The sequence below is a fragment of the Argentina silus genome (assembly GCF_951799395.1).
Source record: "Argentina silus genome assembly, chromosome: 9".
Lineage (NCBI taxonomy): Eukaryota > Metazoa > Chordata > Actinopteri > Argentiniformes > Argentinidae > Argentina > Argentina silus.
In genome coordinates, this window is record NC_139663.1 from 3,770,108 (window position 1) to 3,784,993 (window position 14,886).

At 43.8% G+C, this 14,886-nt stretch overlaps 2 protein-coding genes across 4 annotated transcripts; both read left to right on the forward strand.

Moving 5' to 3' along the window:
- The first annotated feature begins 600 nt into the window (after nucleotides 1-600).
- Nucleotides 601-1,913, forward strand: LOC310809826 (uncharacterized protein). Of its 3 annotated transcripts, none has more exons than XM_083677327.1 (5): nucleotides 601-774; nucleotides 912-947; nucleotides 1,098-1,250; nucleotides 1,333-1,451; nucleotides 1,558-1,913. In XM_083677327.1, exons 1-5 carry the CDS (start codon nucleotides 702-704, stop codon nucleotides 1,678-1,680), a joined length of 504 nt encoding a protein of 167 aa, XP_083533453.1. In that variant the 5' UTR covers nucleotides 601-701; the 3' UTR covers nucleotides 1,681-1,913. The 3 variants fall into 3 exon arrangements, with proteins under 3 accessions (XP_083533453.1, XP_083533454.1, XP_083533452.1); XM_083677328.1 differs by having other exon boundaries at nucleotides 603-778; nucleotides 1,555-1,913; XM_083677326.1 differs by having other exon boundaries at nucleotides 604-774; nucleotides 1,555-1,913.
- Nucleotides 1,914-3,107: 1,194 nt separating this feature from the next.
- On the forward strand, nucleotides 3,108-11,616 carry ccp110 (centriolar coiled-coil protein 110; the record flags this gene model as incomplete). Its single annotated transcript, XM_083676434.1, has 14 exons — nucleotides 3,108-3,117; nucleotides 3,736-3,899; nucleotides 5,204-5,350; nucleotides 5,884-7,171; nucleotides 7,492-7,613; nucleotides 8,037-8,223; nucleotides 8,392-8,501; nucleotides 8,698-8,814; nucleotides 8,958-9,059; nucleotides 9,198-9,314; nucleotides 9,587-9,660; nucleotides 9,814-9,879; nucleotides 10,161-10,220; nucleotides 10,384-11,616. The coding sequence occupies 14 exons, from the start codon at nucleotides 3,108-3,110 to the stop codon at nucleotides 10,457-10,459; spliced, it is 2,640 nt and encodes an 879-aa protein (XP_083532560.1). The 3' UTR covers nucleotides 10,460-11,616.
- Nucleotides 11,617-14,886: the final 3,270 nt, after the last annotated feature.

Sequence of the window (14,886 nt, forward strand, 5' to 3'; positions counted from 1 at the left end):
CATGCAAAGAAAACGTTTGTTCTTGCATAGGACATCAATAAGTGTTAAAGAGTTAAGCCTATACAGCTCCATCACATTCAGATGTAGGCCTAGAGGTAGCGGGATTGTAATGTGTAACATGGAACACATAATCATGCGAGGTTTGCTGAATATATCTTCATATTGATATCTTCATATCAATCTTCCGCCGTAGATTGAAGACCCATCTCTTCAGGCTACATCTTAACGGTCCCTCCTAATGACCCCTTCACCCCCACTACCCCCACTTCACTCTAGTTAATAAAATAAAAAAAATCCTTCTTCTAGCATTGTGACTGCCTATGGCCCCCGGTCTGAGCATTGATTACTTTATCTTATGATGACTGATGGATAGATGATTCACTTACTGTAAGTCCCTTTGGATAAAGGCGTCTGCTAAATGCCATAAATGTAAATGTAAATGCGTGTTAAATGCCAATAAAGGAACATGTGGAGGAAACATAACTGTGTTTCAATAGTGTGGTAAAACCTGCCAAACAGGACACCTGACACGAGGAATGCTGATGATGCTGAGCCTTTTGTACCTGAGGTCACGTGACGCACTGTCTGGAGCTGGTATGTCTTTGTGCATGCAACTGCATTATACCTACCTAAATTCTCAGAGTAAAGATCACTGTTGACAACACACAGAGTATACTGAGCTTTAGACTACACAACAGAGTATGAGGAACATTTTAATTTTGATGATGTGTTCCTTTGAGCTGCTTGCTGCTCAGCCCCAAGATGAAGACCGCTGTAAGTAAGCTAATTTAACACACCTTGACAAGATCTCTCTGATCACACACACCATGATTTGCTTGTAAATAATAATACATGTACTGTATAGGCCTCTATAGCACATGCCTTTAATGTGTCTTCTATATATTTAACAGACACTAATTGTGAGAGTTGCTTGATCACCTCAAAAGGTAGGTTTGAAGAATACCTGTTCACCTTGCATGTGGTCTGTGCTTGGGTGGTGTACATGAGGAGAGTAGGCAGTCATGTTTTATCCTCAGATATAGAGATATAGAGTAATAATACACAATCACTGACTGGTGTTATTGTAATTTCCCAAGAAATTGAGAAGATTGTGAAGGAATCCACAGCAGAGACCAGACAGGATGTTGTGGAGAAGCTGATGGGTGGAGATGTGTGTAGAACGGCCCCATTCTACAAGCATGATCATCTTCCTATAGACAAAATGAAATTGTCCTGCAAGCACCTATTAGGTATGTGAAGAGGTGTTAGTCATTTGCACAATATTGCACTCAAAGACATAAGTTATTAAACCACATGTGAAATCCCATCCAGATGTCCACTATGAAGAGTTCCGCACAGTTTTGCTGGGGAGAGAATCAGAACGCCTGGACATTGCCTTGTGCTATGAGCATTCTACAGCATGTGTTGGGGTGAAACGCCATTCTTTCCAGGTATGCCTTAATGCAAATGCCAATTTGGGAATGTTTACTGTACATCCATCTCCAAAAGACTCAGAAAGACTGTTCATAATCTTTGTTCTCTTCTTTTGAATAGAAAGATGCCAAAAAACCTTTCAAGGACGGTGTCATTGAGACTCTACTCAAGGAAAACGAGGCAATTCTGCGCACTGCACGACCTGTACGCAGTGCATCATCTATGACTTCCAAGGATGAGCTGTAACATGTGCATGTATCTATGGGTGTCCTATTCAAGGTGTCATATCTGACCTTGACACTTACCTTCACTATGTTAGGCTTTCTGTCTTGTTGCTATAATGCAGGTAAAAGAATAAAAAAATATGAGGCAATACATGTTCTGATATGTTGTATTCTAGATCATGTTTCAATATCAATGTTTGTTTCAACTTCAAATCCTCTTTGAAGATGAGTAGAATAAAAAGTTTTCTCTGAATAAAAACATCTCATACTTCATAGTATTGTCATTTTAGCAACTGGACATGCATAATGGCCTAATCGGTAGGACAGGTGAAAATGTGTTCATGGATTCAAGTTTCTAACCACACACACACATACACACACACACACACACACACACACACACACACACACACACACACACACACACACACACACACACACACACCATTTGAATATCTGATTATTTTTACCACTGAGTTTAAATTAAACATATACATTTGAATGCTGAACTACATAGCGGTGCATTCATTATGGTGTGTGTAAGGGTGCCATGAATGCTATGGCGGAGAGTGGCCACATTCCATGTTAGAATACATTTAACACCGCATATATCCAATATCACCATTGGTCTGAAAAGGACCTCCAGATGTCAGCAAACATCTCTTTGCTTATCAGAGGGCTTCGAATAGCTATATCCATGCTTCTTCAAAACGTTTACCTTTCACATACTTCAAAATAAATTGCCTAGGATGTAGGAGAAGGGGCTAGAAATTAAAATGTAACTAGGTCTACATGGGGTTGCTAGGAGGCGCTGTAACGGCCGGAAGAGGGGGATGATGAGGACCATTTGAGACGAGCGATCCTGAGATTGAAAAGATAAATTCACTACATTATTGTAGTAACATCAACCAGAAAATACGTAGCCAGAATACATTCACTAGTTTATCAACGGACCAAGAGCAATACGCTATTTCGTCGACTTGTTGATGTCACGCTAAATCCAGGTAAGATTATACGAGGGATGGGCATGCCCATGGACCCTGGCTTTCTGTCACTCTAGCGCACAGCTGTACTAAAGCATGGCCTGAATCGCTGGCGAGGCGAATAACAAAATGTAGCAAGAAGAGATCTGCTGTATTCGATCAGTATTCATGCGCTTGTCGGAAATAGTGTTGACAAGTGGACCGAGGTAATCCATGTCTTATAAATGGTGTAAGCATTGTTAATTATCATGACAGTTTTTTGACCTTCTCATAGCGTTTTTTTTTGTTATATGGACGCATGTCTTTAATCACATTATATTCATGCGTGTAATAACATTATTACATATACACACATTATTGCTTCAACATCAACCCCTGCCTCCACTGATCATCAACATCAACCCTGATTTGCAGGGATTTGCTGATATTTCTGGGTTGAGATGAGAGACAGTGATTTGTGTAAAAAATGACAAGATGTAAGTATGTGTGTGTGTGTGTGTGTGCGTGTGTGCGTGCGTGCGAGCGTGTGTATTTTTTAATCTTGCTGACAACCATTCCCTGAAAAGCAACTATCGATTAGACATATGAGTCTTCATCCACTTCCCAAATGGACCTAATGGGAGTCATTGTCTTGCCTCTCTCGAGAATAGAATGGATTGGAATGTGATATTGTATCTAAGGACAGAACTTCTTTTTTTTAAATATGTTTTTAGGGCATTTCTGCTTTATTGGGACAGAGACAGTGGAGATTGACAGGAAGGATGACATGCAAGACATGTCGAGGGTCAGAATCGAACCAGGAACCTTGCGATTATGTGGCATGCACATTAGTGTGCTACGCCACTAAGAGCCCCAGGACAGAACCTCTTTTGTTTGTTTCTCTTGCTCTTCCAGTTGCTCATAGCTCCATGACCGGGAAGGTAGATAGTAAAAGATAGCAAAGCCCACGCCTTCATAGTTCACACAGTCTACAGCACTGATTTGCGAGGTCACCTGCCTTGCCTTGTATAATGCCCTCTCTCGCTGGATCCTAACTGTCACCCTAACTGTTCCACAGCTCTGTGACTGTTCTACTGTGTCCCTGTGCTGAGCAGTGTGCGGAGGCCCAGAGATGGAGAGCTACGAGGAGTTCTGCTTGCGGAGCCAGGCCAGACTGCAGTCTGAAGGGGAGGGGAGTGGGACAGGTAGGGGACCACCTGCCCCACTGCAAGCTCTCTCCCTCTTTCGCTTTCATGGAAGGACTGTGCTGTCTCCCCTGGTGAGTAGCTTAAGAAAACGGGCGAGACGGCTATGAGGTACGGAGGGCTGAGTTAGCCTACTGGAAGCATTTAGGATTTTACACATATAGTCTTTCATGTCAATGGGAGACTCTGGAATGACCTGCCTGAGGATATTAGGCTAGCAAGATCAGTATATATATATTTTTTGAAATCTCTTCTTAAAAATCATTTTTATAGACTAGCCTTGAATTGATGCTGCCCTGTTTTTCCGACTATTTTTGTTTTTGATGCTGCTCTTATTCTTTTTAATGTGTTGTGTTTTACTCTTTCTACTTATATTTTTATTTGCATATCTCTTATATCTATTTGTAAAGCACTTTGTAACACTGTGTATTATTATTATTATTATTTGCACAACAGTTCGAATTTTGCATCTCTAGTAAGGTTCAGTCCATTGAGAGTAGTTTGTTGCAATGAAGGTGACTATGCTTTCTCCCATGACAACATGGTTGTTTCCCAGGAGAGTTTGTGTATGTGTGGGTATTCTCCTGTGTCTGGTGATTTGTAACACTTATGTTGCATGGTAACCAAATGCAGTGAGCCATTGCTGGTTTGTTTACAATGTACTGCAGCTGTGGGCTTCTTCAACACACACACAGTACACACACACACACACACACACACATACACACACACACACACACACACACACACACACACACACACACACACACACACACACACACACACACACACACACACACACACACTGTCATTAGCAAGTCATTAGAGGCAGTGTAGGAGTAAAGGTAGAATTGATGAAAAATACATCGATACATGCAGTTCCATGTACACAATTTCATGACAGTATTTTGGAAAAACAATCCTCTCAGGGAAGGAATGAGGGAGGGTAATTCAGTTCCCTAAAACATGTCACTGATATGAGCTGTGTTGGGGCAGAGAGGGGTTAATGAGGGAGAACAACCAGGGTGATTCATGTCAGTCAGGCGGATTCATCGGGTGCTGACTGCTGCTCAATTGAGTTTGCTGGAGGAGTTGGGTGAATGAGATGCCAGAGTCTGAGAGAGAGAGAGGGGTTTCAAGAGAGCTGATAAGAAGGACTGCCCCACATCCCAGAACTGGATCTCTGTGTTCTAAAGAATAAGTCATGTACTGTAAAACACTGCCATCTGGATTCCCAAAGGCCCAGGGCTGAGGCGTGCGTGCGTGCATGCGTGCGTGTGTGAGCGTGTGTGTGTGTGTGTGTGTGTGTGTGTGTTGGGATGGGTGCTAAATGTTTGTGTGTTATGTTCCGTGTGTGTGCTTTCTCATCCATCCTCAGCTGAGTGAGGAGCAGCGCAGGGAGATGGTAGACTACAGACAGAGGGCTGCTCAGCTGGAGGTGGAGAGGCAGACACTGTGCAGGAACAGTCTCCTGGCCGGGGTACAGGATATCCTGGACAACACTCAGTCTCATACTGTCTTACAGGTGACTCTCATACTGTCTTACAGGTCTCATGAAAGTACTATTCGAGACACTCTCCACTCAACCTGCTCTATCCAAGACCCTAAAATCTACCCGGGTGGCAATATAGTCACTCAAGTCACTCTGTCACACAAAATGTAGTACACTGGGTTTACTTCCATTGTGACCTGGAATTCCAGTCGGTTGACTCATGAGGTGCTATTTTTAACTGGCTACACCTACAGCAAACTGTGTATGCAGACTGAGACTGGCTTTCTAGTTTATGGTCTCAAGATAAAAAGATTTCATGACCATTTCCTCTATCTGTATTCCATGATTTGCTTATACCCCAAAGACCTTGAGGAAGAACGAAATTTAAATTCCAACAGTTGTTTATTTCTTTATCTTAGCTCATTTTGCTCATCTTCCTCTACATTTTATGGAGGGATCATATCTTTGTATTAACATAGATAGTGACTTGAATATTTTATTAAGATTATGAGGATTTACATTTGTCATTTCACCTTCTCTGTGTCTCCTATCGTATCTCACAACAGGTGCACAGAGTGCCAGAGATGGAGATTGAAACACAGCCACCAACTCCTCCATATTGCCGCTCTCCCAAACCTGAGACACTGAATGGCTACACCCTGGTCACTGACTCCCCTGGGCTCCCCAGAGGTGATGGGATTGGGGTACGCCTGAGGGATCGACCCACCACACCACACACTGAGCCCCTCACACTCCTGAATGGTTACGGGGGAGAAGGGGGAGCGTGGGAGGAGGACAGGAGGGAAGAGATCGGAGACAGGCAGGATGCGAGTCTGGAGAGCCTGTTGAGGAGGTCACGAGAGTTCATTGAGAGAGAGCACGGCCAGAGGGGGTCAAAGGGCGTCGGCAGGGCTACACCCACACCCTCACCCGTGGAGAGCCTCTCTGACAAGGAGAATGAGAGCCGTAGTCCACTTGGAGAGACGAGCACTGAGCAGGGATACCGCCTGCGCCACAGTCCCCTAAGCTCACCTCAGATCCAGTATCGAAATCAGGCCCAGGCCCAGGCCCAGACCCAGTATCAATATCAGGCCCAGGCCCAATTCCAGGCTGTGTGTGACCTCTATGACCCACGGTCCGGCTGCCTCTCGCCCGGTCTACCTGACCCCTACACCCGCCTGCCGAGCCCAGAACCCAGCCAGAGCCCTCGCCCCCACCGCCGCCGACCACGCCCTGTATCTGCCGGCAACATCCTTATCTCCTTTCCCATTGGCCCAGCTGACCTCATCCCCAGAGGACTGGGGAGGTCTGGGGAGAGCGTTGCTATGGCAGCCTGGGGGGAGACAGCCTCAGAGGGGGTGAGGTCACCGGACCACGGGTCAGTGGCGGGTAGCGGTGGTGGGAGCGATAGCCGCCGCGCCAACCACTTTGGCACCAGTCCGGTCCGAGAGATCAGCAACCCCATCAGTATGACAGGGCACGGCCCACTGGGGCATGAGGTCATCACCTCAGGGTTCCGTAGGCGCTGCCACACCATGGACAGCCAGCTGCACCCGCCCCACTCCTCCACAGCCCCGGGCGCCGCCATAGACCGCAGCCAGGAGAGGCTGCCGCGCTTCATGGGGGGAGTGCCACGCCTGGCCCCCTGCCGTCGAACCCCCGCTGGCCCCCTGAACCAGTCCTATGAGGTGGAGAACCCCTCTCCCTCATTGCTCCGGCCCCACGTGGCCCCAGATCTCTCCCCCTGTCATGTCAAACTGAGGCGGGAGATGGAGGGGCCTCATGGGCTCCACGAGGGTCACCTCGTACCCACCGTCTTTAGTAACCCCCGGGAGGAGCAGGACAATAACACAGGTGAGATGGTAATGGAGAAACAGAGTGTGTGAGTGTGTGTGTGTGTGTGTGTGTGTGTGTGTGTGTGTGTGTGTGTGTGTGTGTGTGTGTGTTTTGAAGATCTATACGTTTCTGATCGACTTGGCTTAGTGAATGTATAATTTCTACTATTTGTGCATGAGTTTACCAATTGTTGTGTCTGTGTCTTAATGTGTGTGTGTGTTAATGTGTGTTAATGTGTGTGTGTGTGTGTGTGTGTGTGTGTGTGTGTGTGTGTGTGTGTGTGTGTGTGCTGTGTGTGTGTGTGTGTGTGTGTGTGTGTGTGTGTGTGTGTGTTTAAGAAGAGGCCCAGAGGCATGTGCAGGCTCTAGAGGACATGCAGAGGCGTATGGAGGACGAGCACGACCTCCAGATGTCTCTGCTCATGGCTGAGCAGGAGAGAGAGCAGCAGCGCCTCCGCCAGGTCAGAACTTGAAACTACACAATATTAAATCCTCACCCTGTGCTGAACGTCTGACAAAATTAGTAAATGCTTTCTGCCAAGATATTGGGCTGTCACAACTGTCCTGCATACGTGTGTGGACTGTAAAGTACTTGTTTTTGTTTTGTTGCTCTGGAGAGTGAATGTTATCTTAACAATAACATATTGTTTGTCCAGTGCTCAAGGCTACATATTGTATTCTTTATAGCAAGGTCAAGACAAAACTAACATATGTCTGTGTGTCTGTTTCTGTGTCTGTCTTTGTGCGTGCGTGCATGCATGTGTGCGTGCATGTGTGCATGCGTACGAGTGTGCGTCTGTGTGTGTGTGTGTATGTGTGTGTGTGTGTGTGTGTGTGTGTGTGTGTGTGTGTGTGTGTGTGTGTGTATGTCTCTGTGCTGTTAGGAGCTGGAGGAGAAGGAGAGGAGGCTGAGGGAGCAGGGCTGTGGCCGGCCCCTGAGTGGGGATATCGGGGGGCGTGACCGGAGAGCTGTGAGTGACAGCTACCCTGCCCTTAGCCCCTCCTGCCCTGGCCTGAGCCCCGCCCATAGCCCTGCTGACAGGTCGCATGGACACAGCATACATAGCATAGGTATCTCACCATTGTTACTGACACCTAGATAGCCTTAATGCTAATAGAGCAACAGTCTATGAGTACATCTGAGTATTCTGCTCTTGGTTATATTGATTCTTGTTCATCTGTTATTGTACAATTGGTGTGTAACAGCCCCAGTAACAGTCTCCCCCTGCCTCTCCCCAGGTTTTCCCTCTCCTCTGAGCTCTAATGTATCCTCACCATCCATCCAGCCCCCTGTCTACCTGTGGGGGCCCACCTGGGGGGGCAGCAAACCCCGTGGAAGGCTTAGTCAGGTGGGTATGTGTGTGTGTGTGTGTGTGTGTGTGTGTGTGTGTGTGTGTGTGTGTGTGTGTGTGTGTATTATCAGTGAATCCCCTTGTGCTTCCTTTACAGAATCTTGCTTCATGTGTTTGTTTGAACACCCACCCACTCTGTCAGTATTTCAAGGGTGTGTGCTTATCTAATGTTGCTCTACCTACTGCTCACCAGGTCATGACTCCTGAACAGCAGAGGGCGCTGTGTCGTCTGGGTGCTATCACACGCGGTTTTCTCACCCGCAGACTGCTCAAAACAGAGAAGGTCAAACACCTGCGCCAGACTGTACAGGTGAGAACACACACACACACACACACACACACACACACACACACAGATGGACGTGATGGTGAGAAAAATCACAAATGCTTTCCATATTGAATAATTTCCACTCAAATGTGTGTATTCATGTTGTGTGTGTACTATAACTCCAGGACACACAGGAGTTCATCCGCTCATTCCAGACTGAAGCCCCACAGAAGACAGGATCCATCTCAGCACAGGACTCCTCCCTACAGGAGAGAGTCAGAGCGCAGGTAACACACACACACACACACACACACACACACACACACACACACACACACACACACACACACACACAGATGAACGTGATGGTGAGAAAAAGCACTGTTACCTGCGTATGTGTGCGTACTGTATCTCTTCTCCCACAGCTGCGTGCGGCTCTATATGACGTTCATGACATCTTCTTTGAGATGCCTCTGGAGGAACGTTTGGCTCTACTGCAGCAGGACCGTGAGCTTCGTGCTGAGAGGAAGCTACGGGAGATGGTAACCTGACAGGGCCTTTTACCTGTCACTCACTCACTTAAACTAACCATGGAACAATGGGAGGGGTTTTCCTCTCTGTCAGTCAGGACTTTTACCTTCAACGCTTAAACGTATACACCAACACTGACAGAACTTCATGAATTAAAGCTTCATGAATTAAAGCTTTGCTTGTTCAGACACAGAGACTCAAGCCCAGCTTGACCATAGGAACAATTCTGACTTGTGTAACTGTTATCAGTATCTGCTAACTGTACTGTACGTGTTCTCCATAGGAGAAAGCCAGGAGCCCTAAGGACAGAGTGGCGTTGTCCGCTGCCACGCAGAGATCACTGGACAGGAAGAAGAGGTGTGTGTGGGGGGGGGGGGGGGGGGGGGGGGAGTGGCAGTACTCAGGAAGAGGAGTGTTATTTGTTTCCAAACTTGGATCTTTGATTTTGAGAGTGCATTTGATGACATGTCATACAGTTATTCATATCCCATGTATGTTGTTCTCTTCCAGGATGGGTGAGTCCCCTAGTCAAGCCAGGAAAGTACAGCAGAAGCCAAAGAGCCCCCCTGCCAACAGGTACAGAACAGTGATGAGTCCCAAATGCCGCCCTCCCCACCCGACCTCATAGGCAGCCCTCTTTACATTCAAAGCAAGCCATCCATAAGGAAACATGTGAGGCTACTCTTAAATAAATGTTTAGGATTGCATTAGATATCGTTTTTCTTCCTGCTTGATGTCTGTGCTGGTCCGTCATTAATCTCCTCTTTTCTGTCTTCTCCTCTCTGCCATATTGCTCTCACTCTCTCTCGCTCTCTTTCGCTCTCTCTCTCTCTCTCTTTCTTATACCTTTGTCCTAGGATCCTGAAGCCAAGCCAGGGTCAGAATGCCCCTGTCCCAGGCCAGTTAAACCGCCAAGGGTGAGTACAGCCTCCAACTCCTCGAGTTCTCGCTCTCTTTAGTTTGCTTCCCTTCTACTTACTGTCGTGTTGGATTTGACTTTTAATGAAACTGAATTGATTGTCTCATTGTATAATCTATACTAATCACCCCATTGGTTTGTCTGTTTGTCTATGTCTTTAGGAGCTGGTACAGGAAGACCCCAGAGGAACGAGTGAGGCGCTCAGACAGCCTAAAGAAGCAGCACTCTTTGGGCTAGCAGGACACCCCCTCACTCCCTGACTCCTGACCTCTGGCCCTTCTATTTTTTACCATGACAACACCAACCGATGCTGCTACCCCCCAACACCATGACAACCTACAGGCCAGTCCCCTTCTAACCTCCCTTGGAAACCCCTCTGATTGTATATGCAGTCTAGTGCCTCTTGCACACGGCACTACCTAATAGATTGTTATCATAATGCCATTGGTTTTTCTACCATTATCAACTTACCGTATGTTTGTGTACTGATATAGTCTTTTGCTCAGATAATTACTGTGTAGCCTATCTCTCCTAGCTATTTATGTTGCTTAACTTAAGAAGGCTTTGTAGCTGAGGCCTTGGTGGAATGTGTAATAGGGAGATATTCTTCAAGGTTGAATGTGAAATCTCATAAACAAACTTGATAATGTGTCTTAGATTAATGTATGTAAGTAGGTTCCTTTAAGTTTCATTAGTCAGTATTGTGTGGACAGTCGTACATGTGGTGACATCACCCTCAGTTTGCCCTGGCTCCCTAGTTACAGTGACTGTATCACACACCTGTGAGACAGAGGAGATCTTATAATCCATATGGGAAGTGAAGTAAATAGGCCTACTTTTCCACTGTGCCTGAGAAATGGACATCTACAACTCTCTCTCTCTCTCTCTCACTCACTCACGCACTCACGCACGCACACACACACACACACACACACACACACACACACACACACACACACGTTTCTCTTATACACCACTCTTCCCGCTTTATGTAGTCTTCTAGTGTCTGCCTTTGCTGTATTTGCCTTTATAAATGCCATGTTTTAGCTTTAGCTGATACACAGGCCATGAATGCGGTGGAATAGCCAGTCCATGCATCCTAACAGAAATGTTGTGGCCTTTCAGGGGGTCTGGGAGGGAGGCATGGATGAGTGTATGATTCAGAATAATCATGATGCACTAGAGGAAAACATTGAGTATTACAACCATTCAGCCTTCTTCCGAAGTTTCGTAATTTTATATTTTGATTATATTGACGCCATGGCTACATTTACTCTGAAATTTGTGTTTTTTAAAATACAAACATGCATTTTGTTTTATACATTTTTGCTGTTTGTATGCATGGTTCATTTATTGTAATATTACCAATGATATTTACTATTAAATTGACGATGTGTCAATAATGAATAAACCAGTTCTTTGGTTGGGCTCTTTATTGAGGAAAGATTCACACAACAGGCAAAACGTATGATGTAGTTAGGTCATGTTCAAACGTATGATGTAGTTAGGTCATGTTCAAACGTATGATGTAGTTAGGTCATGTTCAAACGTATGATGTAGTGAGGTCATGTTCAAACGTATGATGTAGTTAGGTCATGTTCAAACGTATGATGTTAGGTCATGTTCAAACGTATGATGTTCGGTCATGTTCAAATCAATATCAAATTGCATTCGACATAAATGGTGAAGTATTGTTCTAAGTCGCTTTGGATAAAAGCATCTGCTAAATGTAAAAAATTTAAAAATGTCAAAAGTATTGGAAAGTCAGAAAGCACAGAATATATTAGATAAGAGCTACATGGTAGAATGTAAATGACGCTGCAATAACCTAATAAGAATGGCTTGATTGTTATTTTGGGATTCATTATAACAAGCACCACTGGTTACCGTTTAGTACCTATATTACTGAAGCAAGTAACATTACCCATTTTACCACGTCTTAGTGTAAATAGTTCAAATGCTACCAAAATGATTGTATTAAAAAAAAAGTATAAAGCAAAAAGCCTAAACATTGAATTAACTGCAATCTACACACATCTAAATGTATGTTATCACTCAGCTGTCAGATATCTGAGTGTATAAGAAATATAAGAAAAAATAACGTACAACTAAACAGAATTGACTCAAAGTAAATATATTCTAGTTAATAAAACAATACAAAAAAACATAACAAATGAAAATATATTGTCTTTATCATAACATATGATAACATAACAGCAAGACGGCTGTTAAACACGTTTTATTTTTTCTGTGTAATTGATTACGATTATGTGAAATAAAAAATAAGAAATACAAACATTCAGGACCTTAACCAGATTTTGACAAAATAGTCAATTTCATCTTCTTTCCTCATATAAATGTGGCATAACTGAATCATTGAAAACATTTTAATAGAATAGTATGTGGCACTTAATGCATAACAAGTTTGGAATATGACAACAAGTTTGGTCATGGTAGCACCAGGAAACTAAAAAAGAAGATGGGGGCGACATCATGGAGAATGGCTAGCAACCCCTCCACCTCTGTTGGTTTATCACTCCACAGTGCACCTGTGAGTGAGAAACCAAAGGACCTCCGCTGCTCCATGAACTCACAGTGGAGAGATTCAGGAACTCATTCCAACCAGCAGCCTTTCATACCTTGAAAGAAAGGGCTGCCTATGCCTATCTCTAAATGTAATTATTTAGAATATATGCTTTTCTTTTACAATAGCAAAACATTTGATTTCTACTTCAGTATTTCAGAGAAAGTGAGGCATAAGTCCCTTGCCTTTACCTGATAGCGATAGGTCATCGGTCTTGAATGACTGCTCGATTAATACTTTTAGTCCATGCCGCGGTTATACCATGTTGCTGCCTGCTTTGATCCAACACAGGATCCCATAGGCTCCAGAGACATATTCTGCTCTTTTGATGACTGATTCCTGAGAAATTCCTGAAGTTTGGGTATTTCTGCAACATGCAAGAGAGAGCAATGAAACACAATATGCTCATCCATTTCAGTATTGTATTGATTTTCTTCCAGTTGTTTGTTAAATCTGGGTGGCAGGTATTGCACGTCCAGTACAGTAGACAGCTGAGAGCAGTACCTGTCTGTTCTCGTTCCAAACGCTTTTTCTTTTGAAATTCCTTGGAATTCACAGTAAACACTTCAAAAAAGTCCTCTCCAACAGTGAAGTGTTTCTGAAAGCCAATATGAGAAAAGAAGAGCATGAAACTTATGTCCACAAATTGACATTATATAAGAGTTCTGAATTAAATGAAATTTTATAAAGGATAACATCTCCTGAACCTGAGGTAAAAATCTGGAAATACTTTCTTTTAAGTACGCTCTTAAAAGTGGTACATGTGTTTCAAGTCAAGTAGAAGATTAGCTGGATGCCAGTCTCCCTCATACTCATACATACTCTTAGTTGGCACAGTCTTGGATTTGTTTTGCTGTTCAAATCCATTTCAATATTGATCCGCAAAGAATATGACTTATTAATGCCTAATGAGTTAAGTACAACTGTATAATGTTATAGCCCAAAATATATGGTTATTTTACCTCATTGTTTATCAACAATGTCTTTGTGCATTGTTTTGAAATATGTTTAAAACTATAATGTCAATCCAGATCTTTGTCTGGGAATCTAAAAGGGTTCACATTTCCCCAGCCTTGTCTCAATTTTACTGAAAAACGATTGCACCTTTAAGTCTTTTTTTAACAGACATTGCATGTGGTTTATTCTTATATTGTTGTATAATTATTGTGTTGTGTAATTATTTCTTTAGGAATTATATTGTTGATCTAATAGTCAAATCCACCTAACCATTTTTACACCCATGATAATGTGATAGTATGTGGGTATTTGCACATAATCTTGAATAAGACTTGCACCTAGAGGTATTTTTAACTAATGAAGAGGAGAGGACCAAGCACCGAACCTTGAGGCACTCCTTGGGTGACAGTGGCTGTGTTGGACTTGCAGTTGTTGATGAAGATATAGTGACTTCTGTCAGAGAGGTAGGAGGTGAACCAGTTCAGAGCAATACCGGTAATGCTGAGGCAGGACTCAAGGTGAGTGGAGAGGATTGAGTGGTCGATGGTGTCAAAAGCGGCACTGAGGTCAAGGAGGATGAGGTATGAATTGCACCTTTACATTAGATATAATTTACCTTAAATTATTTTTGTTGGTTGAATTTGTTTGTCACTTGTTTCTTTGCCTTATAATTTCTTTCCATTATTTTTGCCTTTCATCTTCTTCCTCGTTGAAAAAGATTATGCAAGTGTCAGCATTTCCTGTATTGTGACAAACTTTTACTGTATTGTGACAAACTTTAACAACATTTATAACGAATACTTGTTATTCTTGTTTGGTGTGATTTTAATAAGGCCCTTTGTGTATTGTCAGAATGTGTCAGCACCTGTCAAAATCCACTGAGATGTTGTCTGTCTTGGTGCAGGTGAAGCTGATTCTTTGACATTCGCCACCAGGTTCCCATATGGCTGACACTGCTGCTCAGAATCTCCCATGATTCCTTCTCTGTAGATGCTCGTTCAATGTCACTCACAATCCACTCAGAAGAGCATTTTCCAACAATCTGAAAAAGCATAGCCACAGTACAAAGCATGTATGAAATATCCATGTCACAACACAGAATCTAATATGCACTGAACAGTTA

Excerpts from the sequence above, each read along its gene's own strand:
- LOC310809826 (XM_083677326.1), top strand. The coding sequence starts at position 702 with ATGAGGAACATTTTAATTTTGATGATGTGTTCCTTTGAGCTGCTTGCT. Across the intron at positions 948-1,097 it reads TTGCTTGATCACCTCAAAAG|AAATTGAGAAGATTGTGAAG; the intron begins GTAGGTTTGAAG and ends TAATTTCCCAAG. Across the intron at positions 1,251-1,332 it reads GTCCTGCAAGCACCTATTAG|ATGTCCACTATGAAGAGTTC; the intron begins GTATGTGAAGAG and ends AATCCCATCCAG.